The sequence below is a fragment of the Aotus nancymaae genome, unplaced genomic scaffold (assembly GCF_030222135.1).
Source record: "Aotus nancymaae isolate 86718 unplaced genomic scaffold, 86718_ANA_hifiasm-v0.15.2.pri h1tg000097l, whole genome shotgun sequence".
NCBI classification, from domain to species: Eukaryota; Metazoa; Chordata; class Mammalia; order Primates; family Aotidae; genus Aotus; species Aotus nancymaae.
Window position 1 is genome coordinate 1,809,675 of NW_026988512.1, and position 19,041 is coordinate 1,828,715.

General features: G+C 42.1%; 1 protein-coding gene across 3 annotated transcripts in view; it reads right to left on the minus strand.

Annotated features, from left to right (window-relative positions):
* KAT6A (lysine acetyltransferase 6A) overlaps positions 1 to 6,020 on the minus strand; it is a 118,759-nt gene extending 112,739 nt beyond the window's left edge. Inside the window, exons 1-3 of one of the 3 annotated variants that reach the window (XM_064369999.1) lie at positions 5,930 to 6,018; positions 3,691 to 3,778; positions 2,468 to 3,391 (exon numbers count right to left, since the gene is read on the minus strand). In XM_064369999.1, coding sequence (XP_064226069.1) covers positions 2,468 to 3,067 — 600 coding nt within the window. In that variant the 5' untranslated portion in view covers positions 3,068 to 3,391; positions 3,691 to 3,778; positions 5,930 to 6,018. Of the gene's footprint in view, positions 1 to 2,467; positions 3,392 to 3,646; positions 3,779 to 5,929 lie in introns of all 3 variants that reach the window. The other 2 variants (XM_064369996.1, XM_064369997.1) reach the window with 2 other exon arrangements.
* Between the last annotated feature and the right edge of the window lie 13,021 nt (positions 6,021 to 19,041).

Here is a 19,041-nt window from a genome sequence, read left to right on the forward strand (position 1 = left end):
TGACTACGTCTTAAAAATATGCACAAATGACATTTTTATATGGCTAATATTTTTTTTAATTAAAATATCCATTGATAATTCAAGCAGGGGTAATTATAATAAAAAGCAAACAACAGGCCAGGCACCATGGCTCACACCTGTAATTCAAACACTTTGGGAGGTGAAGGCGGACAGATAACCTAAGGTCAGGAGTTCAAGAGCAGCCTGGAAAACATGGTGAAACCTCGTCTCTACTAAAAATACAAAAATTAGCCAGGCGTAGTGGCATATGTCTGTAATTTCAGCTACTTGGGAAGTTGAGGCAGGAGAATTGCTTGAACCTGGGAGGCGGAGGTTGCAATGAGTTGAGACTGTACCCCTGCACTCCAGCCTGGACAACAGAGCGAGATCCCATTTCAAAAATAAATAAATGAAAGCAAACAGCTGTCCTAACAAGAACTTGTAACATCCAATTCACAGGTATGGCACTGAACTGATCTAACTATAAATTACTTCCTGTCTCCAGGCAGTTAACATGTTAGATCATTTTATAATAACTGTAGAAATTCAATCATTATACTTAACTTCAGCCACATGTGATAAAGAAACAGTTTTTACAGGTCAGAGTTCTTACAGCACTGAAATACAGAATAAAGCATTTTAATTACTTGTCTACCTTGAATTTTTAATACATAGTCTTAATAAATGCTCAAATTAGGCCAGGTGCGGTGGCTCACGCCTGTAATCCCAGCACTTTGGGAGGCTGAGGCGGGTGGATCACAAGGTCAAGAGATCGAGACCATCCTGGTCAACATGGTGAAACCCCGTCTCTACTAAAAATACAAAAATTAGCCGAGTGTTTGGCACGCACCGGTAGTCCCAGCTACTTGGGAGGCTGAGGCGGAAGAATTGCTTGAACCCGGGAGGCGGAGGTTGCAGTGAGCCAAGACTGCGCCACTGTGCTCCAGCCTGGCAACAGAGCAAGACTCCATCTCAAAAAAAAAGAAAAGAAAAGAAAAGAAAATGCTAATTATACAGAACCATTTTATGAATGAGATTCTCTATCAATTCATGATTATATGAGAATCATTTCAAGGGTAATAACAGTAAGATTATGTTTCTATTTCAATGTTCACAGGGAAAATCCAACCCTAAAATAGATCTCTAAAAATTTCCTCAAAGAAAAAACTGTTAATTTTCAATTGTTAAAGAAAAATCCACAAGTATTCAGTGGGCTGCTAATAATACAACAAATTTAGATCAAACCTTAAATTTTTAAAATACATTCAATGTTAACTTTACCATCTCTCCTTTAGAAGTATCCTCCATCATCTCAAGCAAAATGAACATCATTTTATTTATTTATACCAAGGTGTGCATAAATTTAAAGCATCACTGCTCTCCAAGGAACTACAATTCAGAGCACCTCAAGTAAATTTACAGCTAAGGTACTAGGTCAATGTAAAAAACAGGTACTAACAAAATTCTCCTAATCTCCAAGGATCTACGTAAGCACCAAATTTACTGTTTAAGAAGTCATACTTTCAACTATACACAGTAACAGCCTAAAACACACAACAAAGTATACACCTGGACATCAAAACTTCCAACTCTCCAGAACTTTACCTTTCTTTTTGTTTTCAGAACAGGGTCTCAGTTAGTTAGTTGTCCAAGCTGAAGTACAGTGGTGAGAGCATAGTTCACTGCAGCCCCGAACCCCTGGGCTCAAGCGATCCTCCCCAACACAGCCTCCCAAGTAGCTAGGACTACAGGAATGCCCATATGTGGCTAATTTTTCTATTTTTGGTGGAAATGGGGTCTCGCTATGTTGCGCAGGCTGGGCTCAAACTCCTGGGCTCCAACCATCCTCCTGCCCCAGCCTCCCAGAGTGCTGAGATTACAGGCATGAGCTACTGTACCAAGCTCTCCAGAACTTTTCTAATATAGGATACTGTATTCCTGTCCCAAGTAACTATAGCCGTCATAAATAACAACATTTAGGACTTCATCATATGCAAAGCCATGATACATGATAGAAAACTATAATACGAACAGCAGAAACAAGAATTACTAAGTTTGCTTAGTTGTGCCTATGGGTCATGAGAATCTGTCTCATTCCTGTCTAACGAATAATCCGCCACAAAACAGAAAATAGAGAAAGACAAGTTCTCAGAGTCATCTGCTTGTTTCAAATTCAAGTCTCCAGGATTTGGCTGCTCATCAACTTCCAGCAGTAAGGCATTAGTTACAAGTTTTCAAGTCTCACGTTGGAGTACTCCTCAGGCAAAATAATAGGCTTGAAATATTTCAAAGTATCAGAACAAATCTATGAAGTTCTCATAGCTAGAACTTACCAATAAAAAAACCAGAGGTGATCACTTCACAAAAGTCCCCAAACAAAAAAGTTGAATATAACTTCCTAGAAACGTGAATTTGTAGCATCCTGTATCATCAGCTCTATAAACCCGGAGGCATATGCCATTCTTACCTTATCCTTTTCATGTGGAAGAAGGGACACTGGAGGTAAACAGGAAAGAGACTCACAACTCTCTTTCCCATCCACACTGGTAGCTTTAGTGTTGAGCCGATAAAGAGGTCCATCTTTAAGGAGTCTGCCGTGGCCAATGGCACGTTTGATAGCCAATCGTAACTGCTGGTGAAAGCCAGAGGCAGCACTGCCTCCAAATAATGCAGACACATCCTTCTGACCTTTCAAAAAACGTTCAATGCTTTTCAAAGTTGAGCCACCAGACTCTGCCAAGCCCTCAACTGCCCTCTTGATCAGTTTATTCCAATCCACATTTTGTTTATTATCCAATTTTCCATGGTTCCGAGGCTTAGGAAGTGCTATTCGCCCAGGATTATCAGGATCTTTATAGGAATTGAGTCCTTTATTAGAGACTTTTAAAATTGTTCCATCTTTAACACTCAACTCTAATTGTTCTAAAACAGTTTTACGATCCAAGCCATGGGATGAAGACACTGCATTGCATATCCTTTCTTCTGAAGGACGCTGTTTCTGCTTTTTCACTTTTTTGATGGCCTCCAAAATCCACTCAGTATAAAGCGGGTTTGCGAGTTTTACCATGGTGAAGGATTCTGTATATCCATAGAGTCGTTATCCCTTATCCTGATGCTGAGTAAGTTTTACACCATGGAAAACAAGACTCTCGGAGGCTGGGAACCAGTTAACCATAGCATACAAGTTTTCTGGCCTAAGTCCTTCCTCCTTTCACAAAATAGAATGCCTCCCCAATTGTACTACAGAAACCAAAACAATCTGTTGTTTGAAATGTCTTCAAACTTCCCAATGAATTTCTCAATAGCACCACACATGGGTCTCATCATAAAGTTGTAAGAACTCAAGAATATTTCATTCCCGGCTTCAGAGCAGAAAATGTGCATCTTATGCCTGAAAAGCAATGAAAATAATGTCAGTTTTCTACCAAGACCTATTTTGAATGAAAATAAGCATCCTTATCTTAAAGCAATCAAACAGCAAGTGTTTACTAGGTACCCTTTAGAATTTCCAAACTTATCTATTAACATTCCAAAACAATCATGTACATAAACCATTGGGATAAAAAAGAAAAGAAAAGATGAGTAATTAGGATACAAGGAGGAAACACAGGAGATGTTCTAAGAATGACCTTAAGCTACCACTAACCAGAGGGGATGATGGCTATTCTGTACTCCGCAATCTCTGCTCACCAGTCTAGGAATTTCAACTCTTCCTCGACATCTTTCCCCAAGAAACTAGTCAGCACTTCAACAAGTATCTGGATTAGTAGAAAAAATCCTGCAATGAAAGTAAGAGTGAATCTTTCATCTTTCAAAATTTTAGACATTCAGAGTGGATAAAAAACAGTCAAGATAGGCAGAAAATGATTGAGAAAATTTAGCTATTTCACATATGAAAACAAACAATGAATACAGCATGCGCCTAGAGTTTAAGTACAATATTACCTTAAGCTTTTCAAATGGAAACAAAAATACTATTGAAGATAGCCTACTGTGAAAGTGCTTACTGAATTTTAAAAAATCCACTTTCATTCAAACTTGAAAAATTACATGCTGATAGCTTCTCCTAACCCAAACTAAGATGTTACTATCCATATGCTGAAGAGAGTCACAGCTGTCAAGCTGTGCACAAGCAATCCATAGACAGGAAAACAAGAAATGAGGAAGGCCCTGGGGTCAATTCACATACTACATACAAAATGTACAGTACAGAAAAAAAGAATGTACTGACTACTTGTGGGTCTAAAACAGAAGCCCATATAATAAAGATATAAATTCAAGATTGCTGCTCTGAAACACTAATATAACATAAACACAAATACACTGTCACTCTGAATCAAAGTCAGTATCCCTTCCTACAAAAGAATATGGTAGATACAACTTTTTTAATCACTAAAATACTGAATTCTGTATCTAACTCTTTTGCCTCCAAAAATAAGTTTAACTGAAGTGTTTTTTGGAACTTCGGCTCTCGTTCTGGAGATCATTTGCATTACAATATAAACAATGGTAGACAAATGGCTCCCACAGCAACTATTCTTAGTAGTGACATTAAAATCAAACAGAAAACTAATACACACTAGGAAAGAGATATTACTATTAACTCTGATAGGAAATAAAAGAGTGAAGCAAACATTCAAATCTGAGCCAAGATTTGTTTTAAAATTAGCTGCCTAAAAAGAAGCCCCCTGGGAGAGGGATTCTCCATTTTGGTGAGGGTCTCCAGAGGATAGAAATCGGAGTATTATTACTCCAAGCAAGCTCACTATACAGACATTAAGCTAAACTAAATGAGAAGCTAAAACGTGAGCTTAAGAAGCTGGGAACGAACGTCCTAACTGATTAAGCTTCGCAGGTAAAAGAATGAGTGACAGTCACTCATTGTCTTTCCGGCCCGGATTGTCAGCAGTCTCCAACTCTTCGGAAAGTAAAGCGCCTGCAGCCTCGGAACTTAACTCCCGGAAAGTACACCAGCGGCTAGTGCGAGCGCAATTCGCTTCCGACAGTTCTTCCCGTCCCCATTCCCCACCCCCAAACACGTCTTCGCGCTCTCTTTTCAAAGAGCGAGAAACTTTAAAAACTTGGATCAGTACAGCCCCGCAGCTCGCCGACGGGCGCTGCGCCGTTCCATGCGATGGAAACAGACCCCGAGAACAAGTTAACAATGAAATCACGTGAAGGAGTTCAGAGCAGTGCATCGCCCCAGCCCAGCTCCGCACCCTAAGCTCCGGGGGCCGGCTCGAGGGCGGCGCGGGGTGCCGGGAGCCTGACAGTCGCGCACCGGGCCAGAAGGCGAGGTTGACAGGCGCCCAGCCTTCCCTCGGCGGCGGGGCTGACAGCCGGGCAGACACAACACCACACGTGCTGCGCCTCGCACCACAACACCCGCCGGCCTGTCAGCCCCGCTCGCCAGCCTCAGCCCGGCTCCGATCCTCACTCCCCCGGCCGGAGCCCAAGCCGGAGCCGGAACCCGAGCCCATGACAGAGTGCCCCCGAGCGCGGAGGAAGCCGCCCGACCCGGTCGACGCGGCGCGCGGAAAGCGGGTGGGCGCGCCCCGAGGGAGAGCGGGCTCGCCGGCTCCGCCAGCCCGAGGCTCCGCGGCCTGGGCCGCTCGCCGCCCGCCCACCCGCCGGCTCCCCCAGGGCGGGCCCGGACGGCGGGGTCGGGGCGCAGGGCCCGCGACCGCGGGGCCAGGCGGCGGCGCGCGGGCAGCGGGCGGGGGCAGCCAGGCGCCCGGCGGGCGGGAGCGAGGGGGCGGCCACGGCGCCCCAGTCCGAGGCCTGGCGCAGAGCAGCAGGAGGCGGCGCAGGCCGCGGCGGGGCCTGCAGCGGCCCGCCGACCCCGCGAGGCAGCGGAGCGGGCCCTGGAGCGGCTCGGCCTCGGGCTGGGCGGCCGGGGGCGGCGGGGGGCGGCCCGTCGGCTACTTACCGGGAGGAAGGAGAGCCGTGATCCCGGGGCCCCAGGCCGGACCGCAGAGATGCCCCAAACTGACACGGCCGCCATCTTGGAGACAGTGAGCTCTGGCCGGGGGGAGGGGAGGCGAGGCGGCGGAACAGCCGCGGGGGGAGGGGAGCGTCGCGAGGGAACGGCTGCCTGGGGGAGGGAGCGGGAAGAGCCTGGGCGGGAGGCGAGGGGAGGCGGAGGCCCGGCAGCGCGGGAGGGGGGCGGCCGAGAGCGGGAAGAGCTGGGCCGAAAGCCGGGAAAGGCCGGAGGGCGGGGCGGGGCAGCAGGGAAGAGCCGGCCGGCGGGGTCACGTGGGGCGGGTACAAAAGGCCAAAGCCAGGGTGGGAAGAGGGCTGGAAGGGGCTGGAGACCGGCGAGCTGGGGGCTCCTTCTCGGCCTTCTCACACGTTTAGGTCAGGCAGCGACGCGGGAGAGTTGGAGCCGGTGCACCTCCATGCCACAGCTGGGGAAACTAAGGGCAGGCGCTTGGGTGGGGTGGCTTCAGTGTCGCACGGAAATCCGGCAGCCACGCAGGATGGGAACTCTTCGGCGGCATCTGTTTACTTTTAGCGAGCCCTCCCTCTCCATTCTTTTGCCTGCACCCCGACTTGTACGGCGACGGTCCGGGAGCCCGAGGCCGAGGTGTGCCCGTGGGCGGGGCTGGGGGGCGACGAGGAGGCGGCTTCCTGTCCTCACCCCTGGCTGCTCGCCTCAGCCCCCGACGGAGCTCTCCAGCTGGAGGGAAGAGTTGGGGAGAGGGCGGAACCGGAGGCACCGGTGTTAAGCCCTTTAACCAGTGACTTCATTTCTCCCCTCCACCAGCAGCTGAGTGGGTTCTTGGACCTCACTAGAGCCATTTTGTGGGAAACTCCACAGACCTGGATCGTGTGACTTGGATAAGGTCACACAACTAGTGTGTGGCGCTCACCTGAGCCTGGGACCGAGATTTGTCTTATTCTAAAGCCAGTCTTCCCTTCCTGCCCTGTACGGAACTCCAGTCCGTACTTAGGGCAGAACCACAAGCAGGCACTTTTTCATGGCCTGCCTGTCCGCTACTGACTGCATGGATGTTTCTTTTTGTCTTGCCTTTCATCTGGTTTAAACTCTTGCATGCAGAGATTGAGTCATTTCTTTTTTTTTTTTTTTTTTTTTTTTGAGACAGTCTTGCTCTGTCGCCCAGGCTGGAGTGCAGTGGTGCGATCTTGGCTCACTGCAACTTCTGTCTCCCGAATTCAAACGATTCTCCTTCCTTCCTCATCCTCCGAAGTAGCTGGGATTTCTGGCGTCCACCACCACGCCCGGCTAATGTTTATATTTTTGGTAGAGACGGGGTTTCACTATGTTGGCCAGGCTGGTCTCAAACTCCTTGACTTCAAGTGACCTGCCCGCCTCGGCCTCCCAAAGTGCTAGGATTACAGATGTGAGACACCACGCCTGGCCAAGTCATACTTTTTTTCTGCATTCACTGGAAAGACAGTAAATGACCTGAAAAAGACATACTAAAGGCTTAATCATTTACATGGAAGTGTACCCTGCTGCCTGACCTTTATCTGCTCTGTCCCCAACACTGTACTTCCCCTCCTAGACTGTCGCCCGCAATACCTCCTCATTTTATCTCAGCTTTAGCTTTTAAGGGCCTCCCTCCCACTCATTGCCTTAACTTCCATGCTGACTTCCTTTTCTGAACTTCTGTAGTAGTATCATTTGCTGTAGTCATTTTGTACTATATATCTTGTGTGCGCGCTCTTTCTCTCTTTATATATATATATATATTCTGAATACATTCTCTGGTAAATGCTCTCCTATTATGACTCTCTGCATCTCCAGCACCTAAAATGATGTACAAGTACTGTAGAAGGCAGTCTATAACAACAACAAAAAAGTGTTGCTCGTGAATGAAAAATTTAAACCGTTAAGAAAGCCCAGCTACTCGAGAGGTTTGCTTGAGCCCAGAAGTTCCAGGCTGCAGTGAACTATGATCGCCACTGCACTCCAGCCTGGGAGACACTGCGAGGGAGAACCCAACCTTTTCTGTCTCTATATCCGATCTCCACTCTAATCCTTAGCCCTACCTTCCATACCACTGACTGTATGGACCATTCAATAGGAATAAGGTAACTTGGGCCGGGCGAAGTGGTTCAGCCTGTAATCCCAACACTCTGGGAGGCCGAGGCGGGCAGATCACCTGAGCTCAGGAGTTGGAGACCAGCCTGACTAAAATGGTGAAACCCGGTCTCTACTAAAAAATACAAAAATTAGCTGGGGGTGGTGGCGTGCTCCTGTAATCCCAGCTACTCGGGAACTGAGGCAGGAGAATCGCTTGAACCCGGGAGACAGGTTGCAGTGAGCTGAGATCGCACCACTGCACTCTAGCCTGGGCAATAAAGCAAGACTCAGTCAAAAAAAAAACAAAAAACAAAAAAAAACTAACTTTTCAGATGATGGTCCAGCCAAATCAATATCCTGACGCTGACATAGAAACAGAAGTGTAATATAATGAGGTTGGCTGAGCTGCTGTTCCTCACCCACTTCCAAGCTCCATCTCCAAAGCAGTACAGAAATTTGGGATACAAGATAATCCATTAGAAAGGATCTCTTTCATCCTAGATGAATCAGACAGACACATTGTCAGGTAAAATGGTCCGTGTTTGTAATGAAATCACCTCCAGAAAAAAAATATATATATCTTTTAGTAGAATAGGCAGATTTTTATTTCCCAAAGAGGACAAAGTTATATTAATACAAAGACAATGAGTTATTCATGTGAGACTACAGTGTGTCGCCTTAGAATAAAAATAATACAGAGATGAGTTGTGTTTACTTTTGGATAATTTGAAAGAAAACTAGCCACAGCCATCCCAGTGAAAGACCAAACTGGGGATTAAGCAAACAGTAGCAAGAATTTAAAACAAGTTATAACAACAAAGCACAGTTGAGCTTTTCACACAGCTTCCATAAAGAGTCTCTGCTTTACATTTGCATAACTAAATGGCACATTCAGGAGGTCTTCTCAAAATAAAAATCTCACAACAAAGACAGATTAAAGTCATCATTTGCAAGTTAAAAAACAATCAGCACTCTGAAAGGATAGTTTTTCTTTTTTTTTTTTCTTTTTTCTTTTCTTTTCTTCTTTTCTTTTTCTTTTTTTTTTTTTTTTTTTTTTTTTTTGTTCTTCTATCATCCTTCAAAAAGGATAGTTTTTCTTAGTTCAACCTTTACTCAAGATTCAGCCCTGTGGAGCTGGCAGTTAAAAGTTATTTCCCCCTTGCATAGTTTGCTCTAAGAATCCCTGCCTTTTCACTTATACTTGGTAATTGTGTCTTATGCAGAGTCCATGCCAGTCTGAAATTGGAAGATTGGTCTTTCTTGGTTTTGACAGGAAAAATTTTTAGTCCATTTACATTTAATGTAATTACTGGTATATTTGGATGTATGTCTACCCTATCACCATTTATTTTCTTTTGAATCACCCGTTTCACATCCCCTGTTCTCTGCTTTTTGCCTTCTTTTGAATTAATTAAAATATTTTAACTATATCAACACCTCTATTAATTTTTAAATTATACATTACTAATTTTGGAGATTACAGTATTGCTTTTTGACTTATTCCTTCTAATAAATGATGACTTCTACCACTTCCCCAGGAATGCTAAGACATTAAAATACCGTACTTGGTCTCCACTTCTCTCCCTTTTGTGTTTATTGCTGTCATGGATTTTAATTGTGTGTGCATTTTAAGCCACACAAGAATTATACTTACTGTTCTGTACAATCGATACTCATTTACATTAACCTACATATTTATCCTTATATTGCTCTTCATTCCGATATGCATTTCTGTGCTTCTGTCTGAAAGTTTTCCTTCTATTGGGATAATTCCTCTGTTTTAGAGCAGGTCTGTTGATAAGTTATCTCCAAGGTTGTTTGAGTTTTTGCTTTTTATTTTTTGTGGAGTTTTACTGCCTAAAAACTTTGCATAATCCTTCATATTTTTGCTGGGTATAGCATTCTGATTTAGGAAGTTTTTTTTTCAGCACTTTAAAGATGTTCTTTCATTGTCTTCTGGTTCTGTCACTTCCTTTTATTCCTTTGAAAGTAGTGTCTTTTTTCTTTTGACTCCTTTTAGGATTTTTCTTATCTTTGGTTGTCAACAGCTTTACTATGCTGTTTCTAAATGTGATTTTCTTTGTATTTATCCTACTTGGGTTTATGAGTGCAATGGGTGTACTCACAGAGTCCCTTGCATTTGTGGGTTTATATCTTTTAGGAAATTCTTGGTCCCTATCTCTTCTTTCTCCTTTCCTTTTAGGATTTAAATTATACATATATCTGAATTTTTTTTGTTTACTATCTGTATTTCCTATCATCTTTTTTCTCCTTTTTTTCCCCTCTCTTTATGCATGAGTTAGTATATTCTATTTAATTGTGTACTTTTAAACCCATTTGTGAGTTCTTAATTTTGGTTATTGTATTTTTAAGTTTTAGAATTTTTTAATGATTCTTAAACTAAAATCCAATTCATTTGGAGAAATTATTTATTTATGCATTTTCTCTGCTGTTGCCCCTATTATCTTGAACATATCAATCCTAGATATTTTTTTAACCCTGTTTTTTTTTTTTTTTTTTTTTTTTTGAGATGGAGTCTTGCTCCATTGCCCAGGCTGGAGTGCAGTGGCATGATCTCAGCTCACTGCAACCTCTGCCTCCCGGGTTCAAGCAATTCTCCTGCTTCAGCCTCCTGAATAGCTGGGATTACAGGTGCCTGCCACCATGCCTGGCTATTTTTTGTATTTTTAGTAGAGATGAGGTTTCACCTTGTTGGTTAGGCTGGTCTCAAACTCCTGACCTCAGGTGATCCACCCGCCTCAGCCTCCCAAACTGCTGATATTACAGGCATGAGCCACTGCACCTGGCCCAATCCTGGATGTTTTAAAGCTCTTTCTGATCATTACAATAGCTGCATCTTCTGTGGATCTATTTCTATTGTATATTGTTTCCATTGGTTTGGGTCAGTTTTTTTTTCCTGGCTCTTAGCTTGCCTGAGAATTTTTAATAGGATGTCACACATTCAAATATGAAAAATTGTAGAGGCTCTGGATGGTATTATCTTCATCCAGAGAAGGATTCCTACTGTCTTGCAAAGCGTTTAGAGTGAGAGCTAATCAACTTAATCAACCAGAGACTCAGTTAACTTGGGGTTGGGTTTTGGCAAGATTTAATTCACCCTTTTTGCTGCTGCTCTGATAGCATAAGCCTCCAGGGATTCCAACTAAGAGTCATGTGTGTTCCCTGGGACCCTTCATCCCAGTGGATACTGAGCTCTCATTCTTGTTTCTGCAGAACCATGAGATGGTTGAAATCCCTTCACTCTGCTTTTCAGCCGCTTTCTGCTTGGCTTCTTAGCCTTCTGTCTCATGCATCTTCAGAATTTGGAAAATGACTTGAGAGAAACTTCCCGCATTGGGCTCAATTATTCACCCCTCCCTTCACACTGGGAATCTGGTCCCTCTTGTTCTTAAGTTTGTCTCTCCAACCCTGCTAAACTGACAGAATCATCCTTGGTGGTGTCTTTGCCTCTTAGGGCCTCTTCCTGTACTCAGAACCAAAACTCAGACTCTGGCCTTATGCCCAGAATTTCCTCAAGGGACAAAGGTACTGCTGAATATCAGTTCACCTCTACGTATAGTTTCCCCTTCTCTGAGATTGTGTCCTCATAAGTCCTGGTTGCCTCGGCCACTCGCCGATGCCTTTAAACAGATGTTTTATGTTTTAGCTGACTCTCCTAATTGTTTTCAGCTGGATTATTGCTTGGCTATGAATACCCCATCGTACTCAGAACCAGGAAAAGTTTTTCAAATGAGATGGTCTGGTCTTCCCCCTCAGTTACAAAAAGTCTGAACAAGACTCTACCTGAGGTATCAAGATACAGTTTACAACACTGTGTATCAGAATCATCTCAGTACTTTTTAATAAGTAAAAGAGTCCAGAATTCCACACCAGACCTACTAGGTCTAAATTTCTGAGATGAATTGGCTCTGTATTTTAAAATGCTTTCCAGGTATGAACGTTTGCTCTGACAACAATTGAGTAATGGGATCTGGATTTATCCTCCTCTCTTAAACAGCTGGAAAAAAAACGTAATAAAACAATGGTTTTTGGCATAGGTTTTCTGACACAATATATGAAACAATGGTTTTCAGACATCGGATAATAGACAGTGTAGGACAGTGATGACTAAGGTAAGAGAAGTAAACAAGTCGAGCCATCTAATTGCCCTGACAATTTCCAGGTCTTGGAAATTGCCTACTGCCTTGAGACAGTTTCCAGGCCGTGGGACAGGCAGTGGCAGAGCCCAAAGTCCAGCAATATTGCTGACTTGAGACAAATACGGGATTCGGGAAGGCCAAGGTAGCTAAAGTTTGGAGGACAGAGAACCGGAAAGGGGAAAGCTACATGTATATACAACTCCAAGTATCTACAGAGGGGTCCTCTTGCTTCTTTGGATGAGCATTGATTTGCACATATTTGAGAGGAGACTAATTGAAAACTAACTGGGGAAACAAACCACCAAAAAAGGGTAAGAGAAACAATTCCCAGAGCTCCCATAGGAATGAAAACTGTGCCTGTTTCCACCAGCCAGAATGGAAAGACCTACTGATACATTTTAGCCTAAGTCCTCAGGAGGGTGTCATCTTAGTACTGAAAATGATATTGCCTATATAAAAAGGAGTGTGGGAAATTTGAAGAAATGATGGCTGAAATAGTCCCAAATTTAATGACAACTATAAACCCACAAATTCAAGGCATTCAAAGAATACCAAGCAGAATAAAAAATTGTAACCACATCAAGGCATATTATAGTAAAATTGCTGAAACCAGGGGAAAGTCTTAGTATCAGCCAGAAAAAAAAAAGAATAAACAGAAAAGAACAAAGATAGGAATTACATTAGACTTCTTATTAGAAACTATGCAACCCAGAAAAAAAGGCTTCAGATTGCTGAAAGATTTTTTTAAATCAACCTAGAATTCTTTACGCAGCAAAAATGTATTTCAGAAATGGAAGAGAAATAAAAATGTTTCAGACAAAAAAGAAAAAAGCAACTAATTGCAGTGGCTCACACCTGTAATCCCAGCACGTTGAGAGCCCAAGGCAGGAGGATCTCTTGACACCAGGAGTTTAAGACCAGCCTAGTCAACATAGTGAGACCTTCATCTCTACCAAAAAAAAATTGAAAAATCGCTGGGTATGGTGGCGCATGCCTATAATTCCAGCTACTTGAGAAGCTGAGGTGGGAAGATTACTTGAGTCAAGGCTGCAGTGAACCATGATTGCACCACTGCACTCCAGGCTGAGTGATGGAGCAAGACCTGTCTGAAAGGAAGGAAGGAAGGAAGGAAGGGAAGGAAGGGAAGGAAGGTAGGAAGGGAGGGAGGGAGCAAAGGGGAGGGGGAGGGGAGGGGAAGAGCTAAGATGGTTTATCACTAGAAAACATGAGCTTCCAGGACAAGAAAGAAAGACACACACACACACACACACACACACACACACACACACACGCGGAAGGCGGGAGGGAGGGAGGGAAACTGGAAAGCCAAGATGGCTTATCACTAGCAGACATGAACTTCCAGAGCAAGAGAAAGAAAGGAAAAAAACGCTAAAGTAGTTTATCACTAGCAAACATGAACTTCCAGAAATAGTGAAGATATTTCTTCAAAAATAAAGGGAAAGGATACTAGGCTGAAATTTTGATTTATAGATAAGTATTTAGAACTTGTGGCTCACACCTGTAATCCCAGCACTTTGGGAGGCTGAGGTGGGTAGATCACCTCAGTTCAGGAGTTCAAGACCAGCCTGATGAATATGGTAAAAACCCGGTTTCTACTAAAAATACAAAAATTAGCCAGGTGTGGTGGCATGTGCCTGTAGTCCCAGCTACTCAGGAGGCAAGGCAGGACACTCACTTGAACCCAGGAGGAGGAGATTGCAGTGAGTCAAGATTATACCTCTGCACTCCAGCTTGGGCAACAGAACAAGACTCCATCTTAAAAAAAAAAGAGAGAGAGAACTCTGTAAATGTGAAATGTGTGGATAAGTACAATTTTTTAATTGTTTATAAGATGATTGCATAAGGTAAATTAATAACAATGCATTATGGGGTTTAAAACTTATGTAATAGTAAAATGGATAATGGGGGAATGTAGAGAAATGGTAATAACAGTTACAAAATTTTACACTGCACATATAGCGGCATATTATTATTTGAAGGTAGACTGTAGCAAGCTGAAGGTGCATATTGTACATCATATCACAACCACTAAAAGTAATAATAAAAGCTACAGTACAGCTACTAGGCCAATAGTGGAAATGAAAGAGTCACAAAAATAATTGAGGAGAAAACAGGAAAAGAATAAAAAACAAAAAATATGTGAGACAAATAGAAAACTATAGCAAGATGATACACTTAAAGTCAACTATATTGATAATTATATTAAACCTAAGTGGTCTAACCATCAAACTAAAAGGCAGAGATTATCAGATTGTACATAAAAGCAAGCACAAGGCCGGGTACGGTGGCTCATGCCTGCAATTCCAGCACTTTGGGAGGCCTAGGCAGGCAGATCCTGAGGTCAAGAGTTCGAGACCAGCCTGGCCAATATGGCGAAACCCCATCTCTACTAAAAATACAAAAATTAGCCAGATGTGGTGGCATGAGCCTGTAGTCCCAGCTACTCGGGAAGCTGAGGCAGGAGAATTGCTTGAACCCAGGAGGCAGAGGTTGCAGTGAGCTGAGACGGCGCCACTGCACTCCAGCCTGGGTGCAGAGACTCCATCTCTAAAAAAATTTTAAAATAAAAGCAAGAACAAAATAAGTGCTGTCTATAGGAACATATTTTAGATTAAAAGACACAAATATGTTAAACGCAAAAGAATGAAAAATATATGCCAGGCAAATACCAAAAGAATGATGAAGTGACTGTATTATTTTCAAACAGACAGATTTCAGAACATGGAATATTACCAGGAATAAAGACAGATATTTCAGAATGATAAGAGAGTCAGTTTATCAAGTAGACACAATCATCCAAAATGCTTATGGAACAAATAACAGGCCTTCAAAATGCTGAATCAAAAACTGAGAGCCAAAAGGAAAAATAGAGAAATCCACAATTAAAGTTTAAGGTTTCAGCATTATGTTAATAATTGATGTTTTTAAATAGAAAGAAAAGGAGTAATGGTATAGAATACTTGAACAATGTTGTCAATTAACTTGAACTACTTGTTTATAGGACATTGCACCCAACAACAGAAGAATCCATGTACTCTCTGCCAGTGTACAGAAAATATTCACCAAGATAGACTATGTTCTGTGTTGTAAAATAAATTTCAGGAAACTTAAGAGATTAAAATTATATGAAGTATGATCTCTGATCAAAATGAAATTAGTCTGGAAAATCAAATACTTGCAAATCAAACAATATAAGTCAAAGAGAAAATGACAAGAGAAGTTAGAAAACTTCTAAAACATGTTTCAGAGATTTAAACAGATGTTTTTATTGAATGGACACAGAAACATATCAAAACTTATGGAATACAGCTAAATCTATACCTAGAGAGAAATTTAAATTATTATATTAGAAGAGATGTCTCAAATCCATTAACTAAGCATCTACTCAAAAAATTATATATTAAAAAAAAGAACAAATAAACCCCATAGTAAGTAGAAAGGAGGAAAGAATGAAGAGCGCCAGTCAATGAAATGGAAAGTGGAAAAGTAATAGAGAACATCAATGAAACCAAAAGACTTCTTTGAAAAGCTTAATAAAATTGATAAGATTCTAAAAAGATTGACTAGGGAAACAGAAAACATAAATTAACAATGTGAGGAATGAAAAAACATAACTATAGATTCTAAGTACATTAAAAAAAGATATATTGTGAACAACTTTATGGCAGTACATTTAAGAACTTAGATTGAATGAAAAAATTCCTTGGAAGACAATGTACTAAAAGTCACAAAAGAAAAAGTAGATGATTTGAATAATCCTATATCTATAAAAATGACAAAATTTATAGTTAAAATTCAGGCACAGATTAGTTCACTAATAAATTCTACCAAACATTTAATAAATAAATAAAACCAATTTTACTCAAATTCTTCTAGAAATTTGAAGAGGAGGGAATATTCTCCAACTCACTTTATGAAGTTAGCATTACTCTCATTCCAAAACCAGACAAAGGCATTCCAAGGAAAGAGATGTCCTTTATGAGCGTGACCAGCGGGCTTTATCCTAGGAATGCAAGGCTGCTTTAACATTTGAAAATCAATCAATGTAATTCATCATATTGACAGACTAAAAAAGAAAAGTCATATGTTATCTCAATAGTGAGAGAAGCATTTGACAAAATCCATCTATTCCTGATAAAAAAATATGAGCAAATTAGAAATAGGAAGGAACTTCCTCACAATGATAAGGGACATCTCTGAAAACCCTACATGATATTTAATGATGAAAGACAAATACTTTCCCTCTAAGACATGATCATAGCAAAGATGCCTGTTGTCACCACTTCTCTATCCAACATGGTACTGTAAGTTCTAAGCAGAACGGTAAGGAAAGAGAATTAAAAAGCATCCAGATTGGAAAGAAAGAAAGGTGTCTTTATTCACAGATGACATGATTGTCTATCTAGAATATCCAACAAACAACTACTAGAATTAATAAGTGTATCAAGCTTGCAGGATATAAGATCAATATACGGCCGGGTGCGGTGGCTCACACCTGCAATTCCAGAACTTTGGGAGGCCAAGTAGGGTGTATCAGTAGGTCAGAGGGTATATCTCCTGACCAAAATGGTGAAACCCCGTCTCTACTAAAAATACAAAAATTAGCCAGGCGTGGTGGCATGCATCTGTAGTCCCAGCTACTCAGGAGGCTAAGTCAGGAGAATCGCTTGAACCCAAGAGGCAGAGGTTGCAGTGAGCCAAGATTGTGCACTCCAGCCTGGGCAACTAAGCAAGACTCCATCTCAAAAAAAAAATCAATATGCAAACATCAAGCATAAAAACAACAACCCAATCTAAAATTGGTCAAGAGACTTGAACAGATGTTTTTCCAAAGAAAATGTACAAATTACTGGCTGGGCGTGGTGGCTTACTCCTCTAATTCCAGCACCTTGGGAGGCTGAGGTGGGCATATCGCAAGGTCAATTCGAGACCAGCCTAGCCAATATGGTGAAACCCCATCTCTACTAAAAATACAAAAATTATCTGGGTGTGGTGGTGCAAGCCTGTAATCCCAGCTACTGGGGAGGCTGAGGCAGGAGAATTTCTTGAATCTGGGAGGCTGAGGTTGCAGTGAGCTGAGATTGCACCACTGTACTCCAGCCTGGCTGACAAGAGTGAGACTCCGTCTTAAAAAAAAAAAAAATCGAAAACAGAATCTTGAAGAGATGTTTATAGACCCATGTTCGTAGCAGCAGTATTCACAGTAGCCAAGAAGTGGCAGCGACACAAATGTTCATCGCAGGTGAATGGATAAACAAAACATGGTACATACATACAATGGAATATTATTGGGCCTTAAAAAGGGAAGGAAATTCTGACATATGCTACATCATTGATGAGACTTGAGGACATTGTGTCAAGTGAAATAAGCCAGTCACAAAAAGATAAATATTGTATGATTTCCCTTATATAAAGTAGACAAATTTACAGAGCCGGAAAGTTGTATGGTAGTTGCCCCGTCCTGGAAGAAAGGAAAAATGGGGAGTTATTATTTAATAGGTAGAGTTCTGGAGATGAATAGTGGTGATGGTTGTGCAATATCAATGTATTTTTAACACCGCTGAAGTGAACACCTAAAAATTGGTAAGATGGTAAATTTTATGCTTTGGGTATTTTACCAGAAATTTAAAAACTAAAGTGTATTCTTCAGGACTTTTGTTAGAATAAAAAAAAGAAAGTGTATTTCTATATACTAACAACAAACAATTGGAGATTAAAACGCAAAAAAAAAAAAAAAAAAAAAAAAAAACACTAGCTTTTTACAGTAGCTTAAAAATATGAAAGCTTTGTCACACCTGTAATCCTAGCACTTAAGGGAGGCCGAGGTGGGCAGATCACGAAGTCAAGAGATCAAGACCATCCTGGCCAACATGGTGAAACCCCGTCTTTACTAAAAATACAAAAATTAGCCAGGCCCGGTGGTGTGCATTTGTAATCCCAGCTACTCTGGAAGCTGAGGCAGAAGAATCACTAGAACCGAGAGGCGGAGGTTGCAGTGAGCAGAGATTGCGCCACTGCACTCCAGCCTAGTGTCAGAGCGAGACTCTGTCTCAAAATCAAAAACAAAACAAACAAAACAAAAACAAAAACAAAAAAACTTTGGGCATAAATCTGACAAATTAAGTGCAAGATCTGTTCATTGAATGCTACAAAATATTGCCAAAAGCTAAGAACTAAGAAAATGGGGCCGGGTGTAGTGGTTTATGCCTGTAATCCCAGCACTTTGAGAGGAGGAGGCCGGTGGGTCGCCTGAGGTCAGGAGTTTGACACCAGCCTGGCCAACACAGTAAAACCCCGGACTCTAGTAAAAAATAAAAATAAAATAAAATAAAAATAAAAAAATCAGCTGGGCGTGGTAATGGGCGCCTGTAATCCCAGCTAATTGGGAGGCTGAGGCAGAAGAATCTCTTGAACTCAGGAGGCAGAGGCTGCAGTGAGCCAAGATCGCGCTGTTGCACTCTAGCCTGAGCAACAAGAGTGAAACTCTGTCTCCAATTTAAAAAAAAGAACTAAGAAAATGGAAAGTTTTGTGGTTGGAAAACTCAGTGTTGTTGAGATATCAATTATTCCCCGGGCGCAGTAATTCAAAACTGTAATCCCAGCACTTTGGGAGGCTGAGGTGAGTGGATCACCTGAAGTCAGGAGTTTGAGACCAGACTGGCAAACATGGTGAAACCCCCGTCTCTACTAAATATACAAAATTTAGCCAGGCATGGTGGTGTGTGCCTGTAATCCCAGCTACTTGGGAGGTTGAGGCAGGAGAATGGCTTGAACCCGGGAGAAGGAGGTTGCGGAGAGCCAAGATCGCAC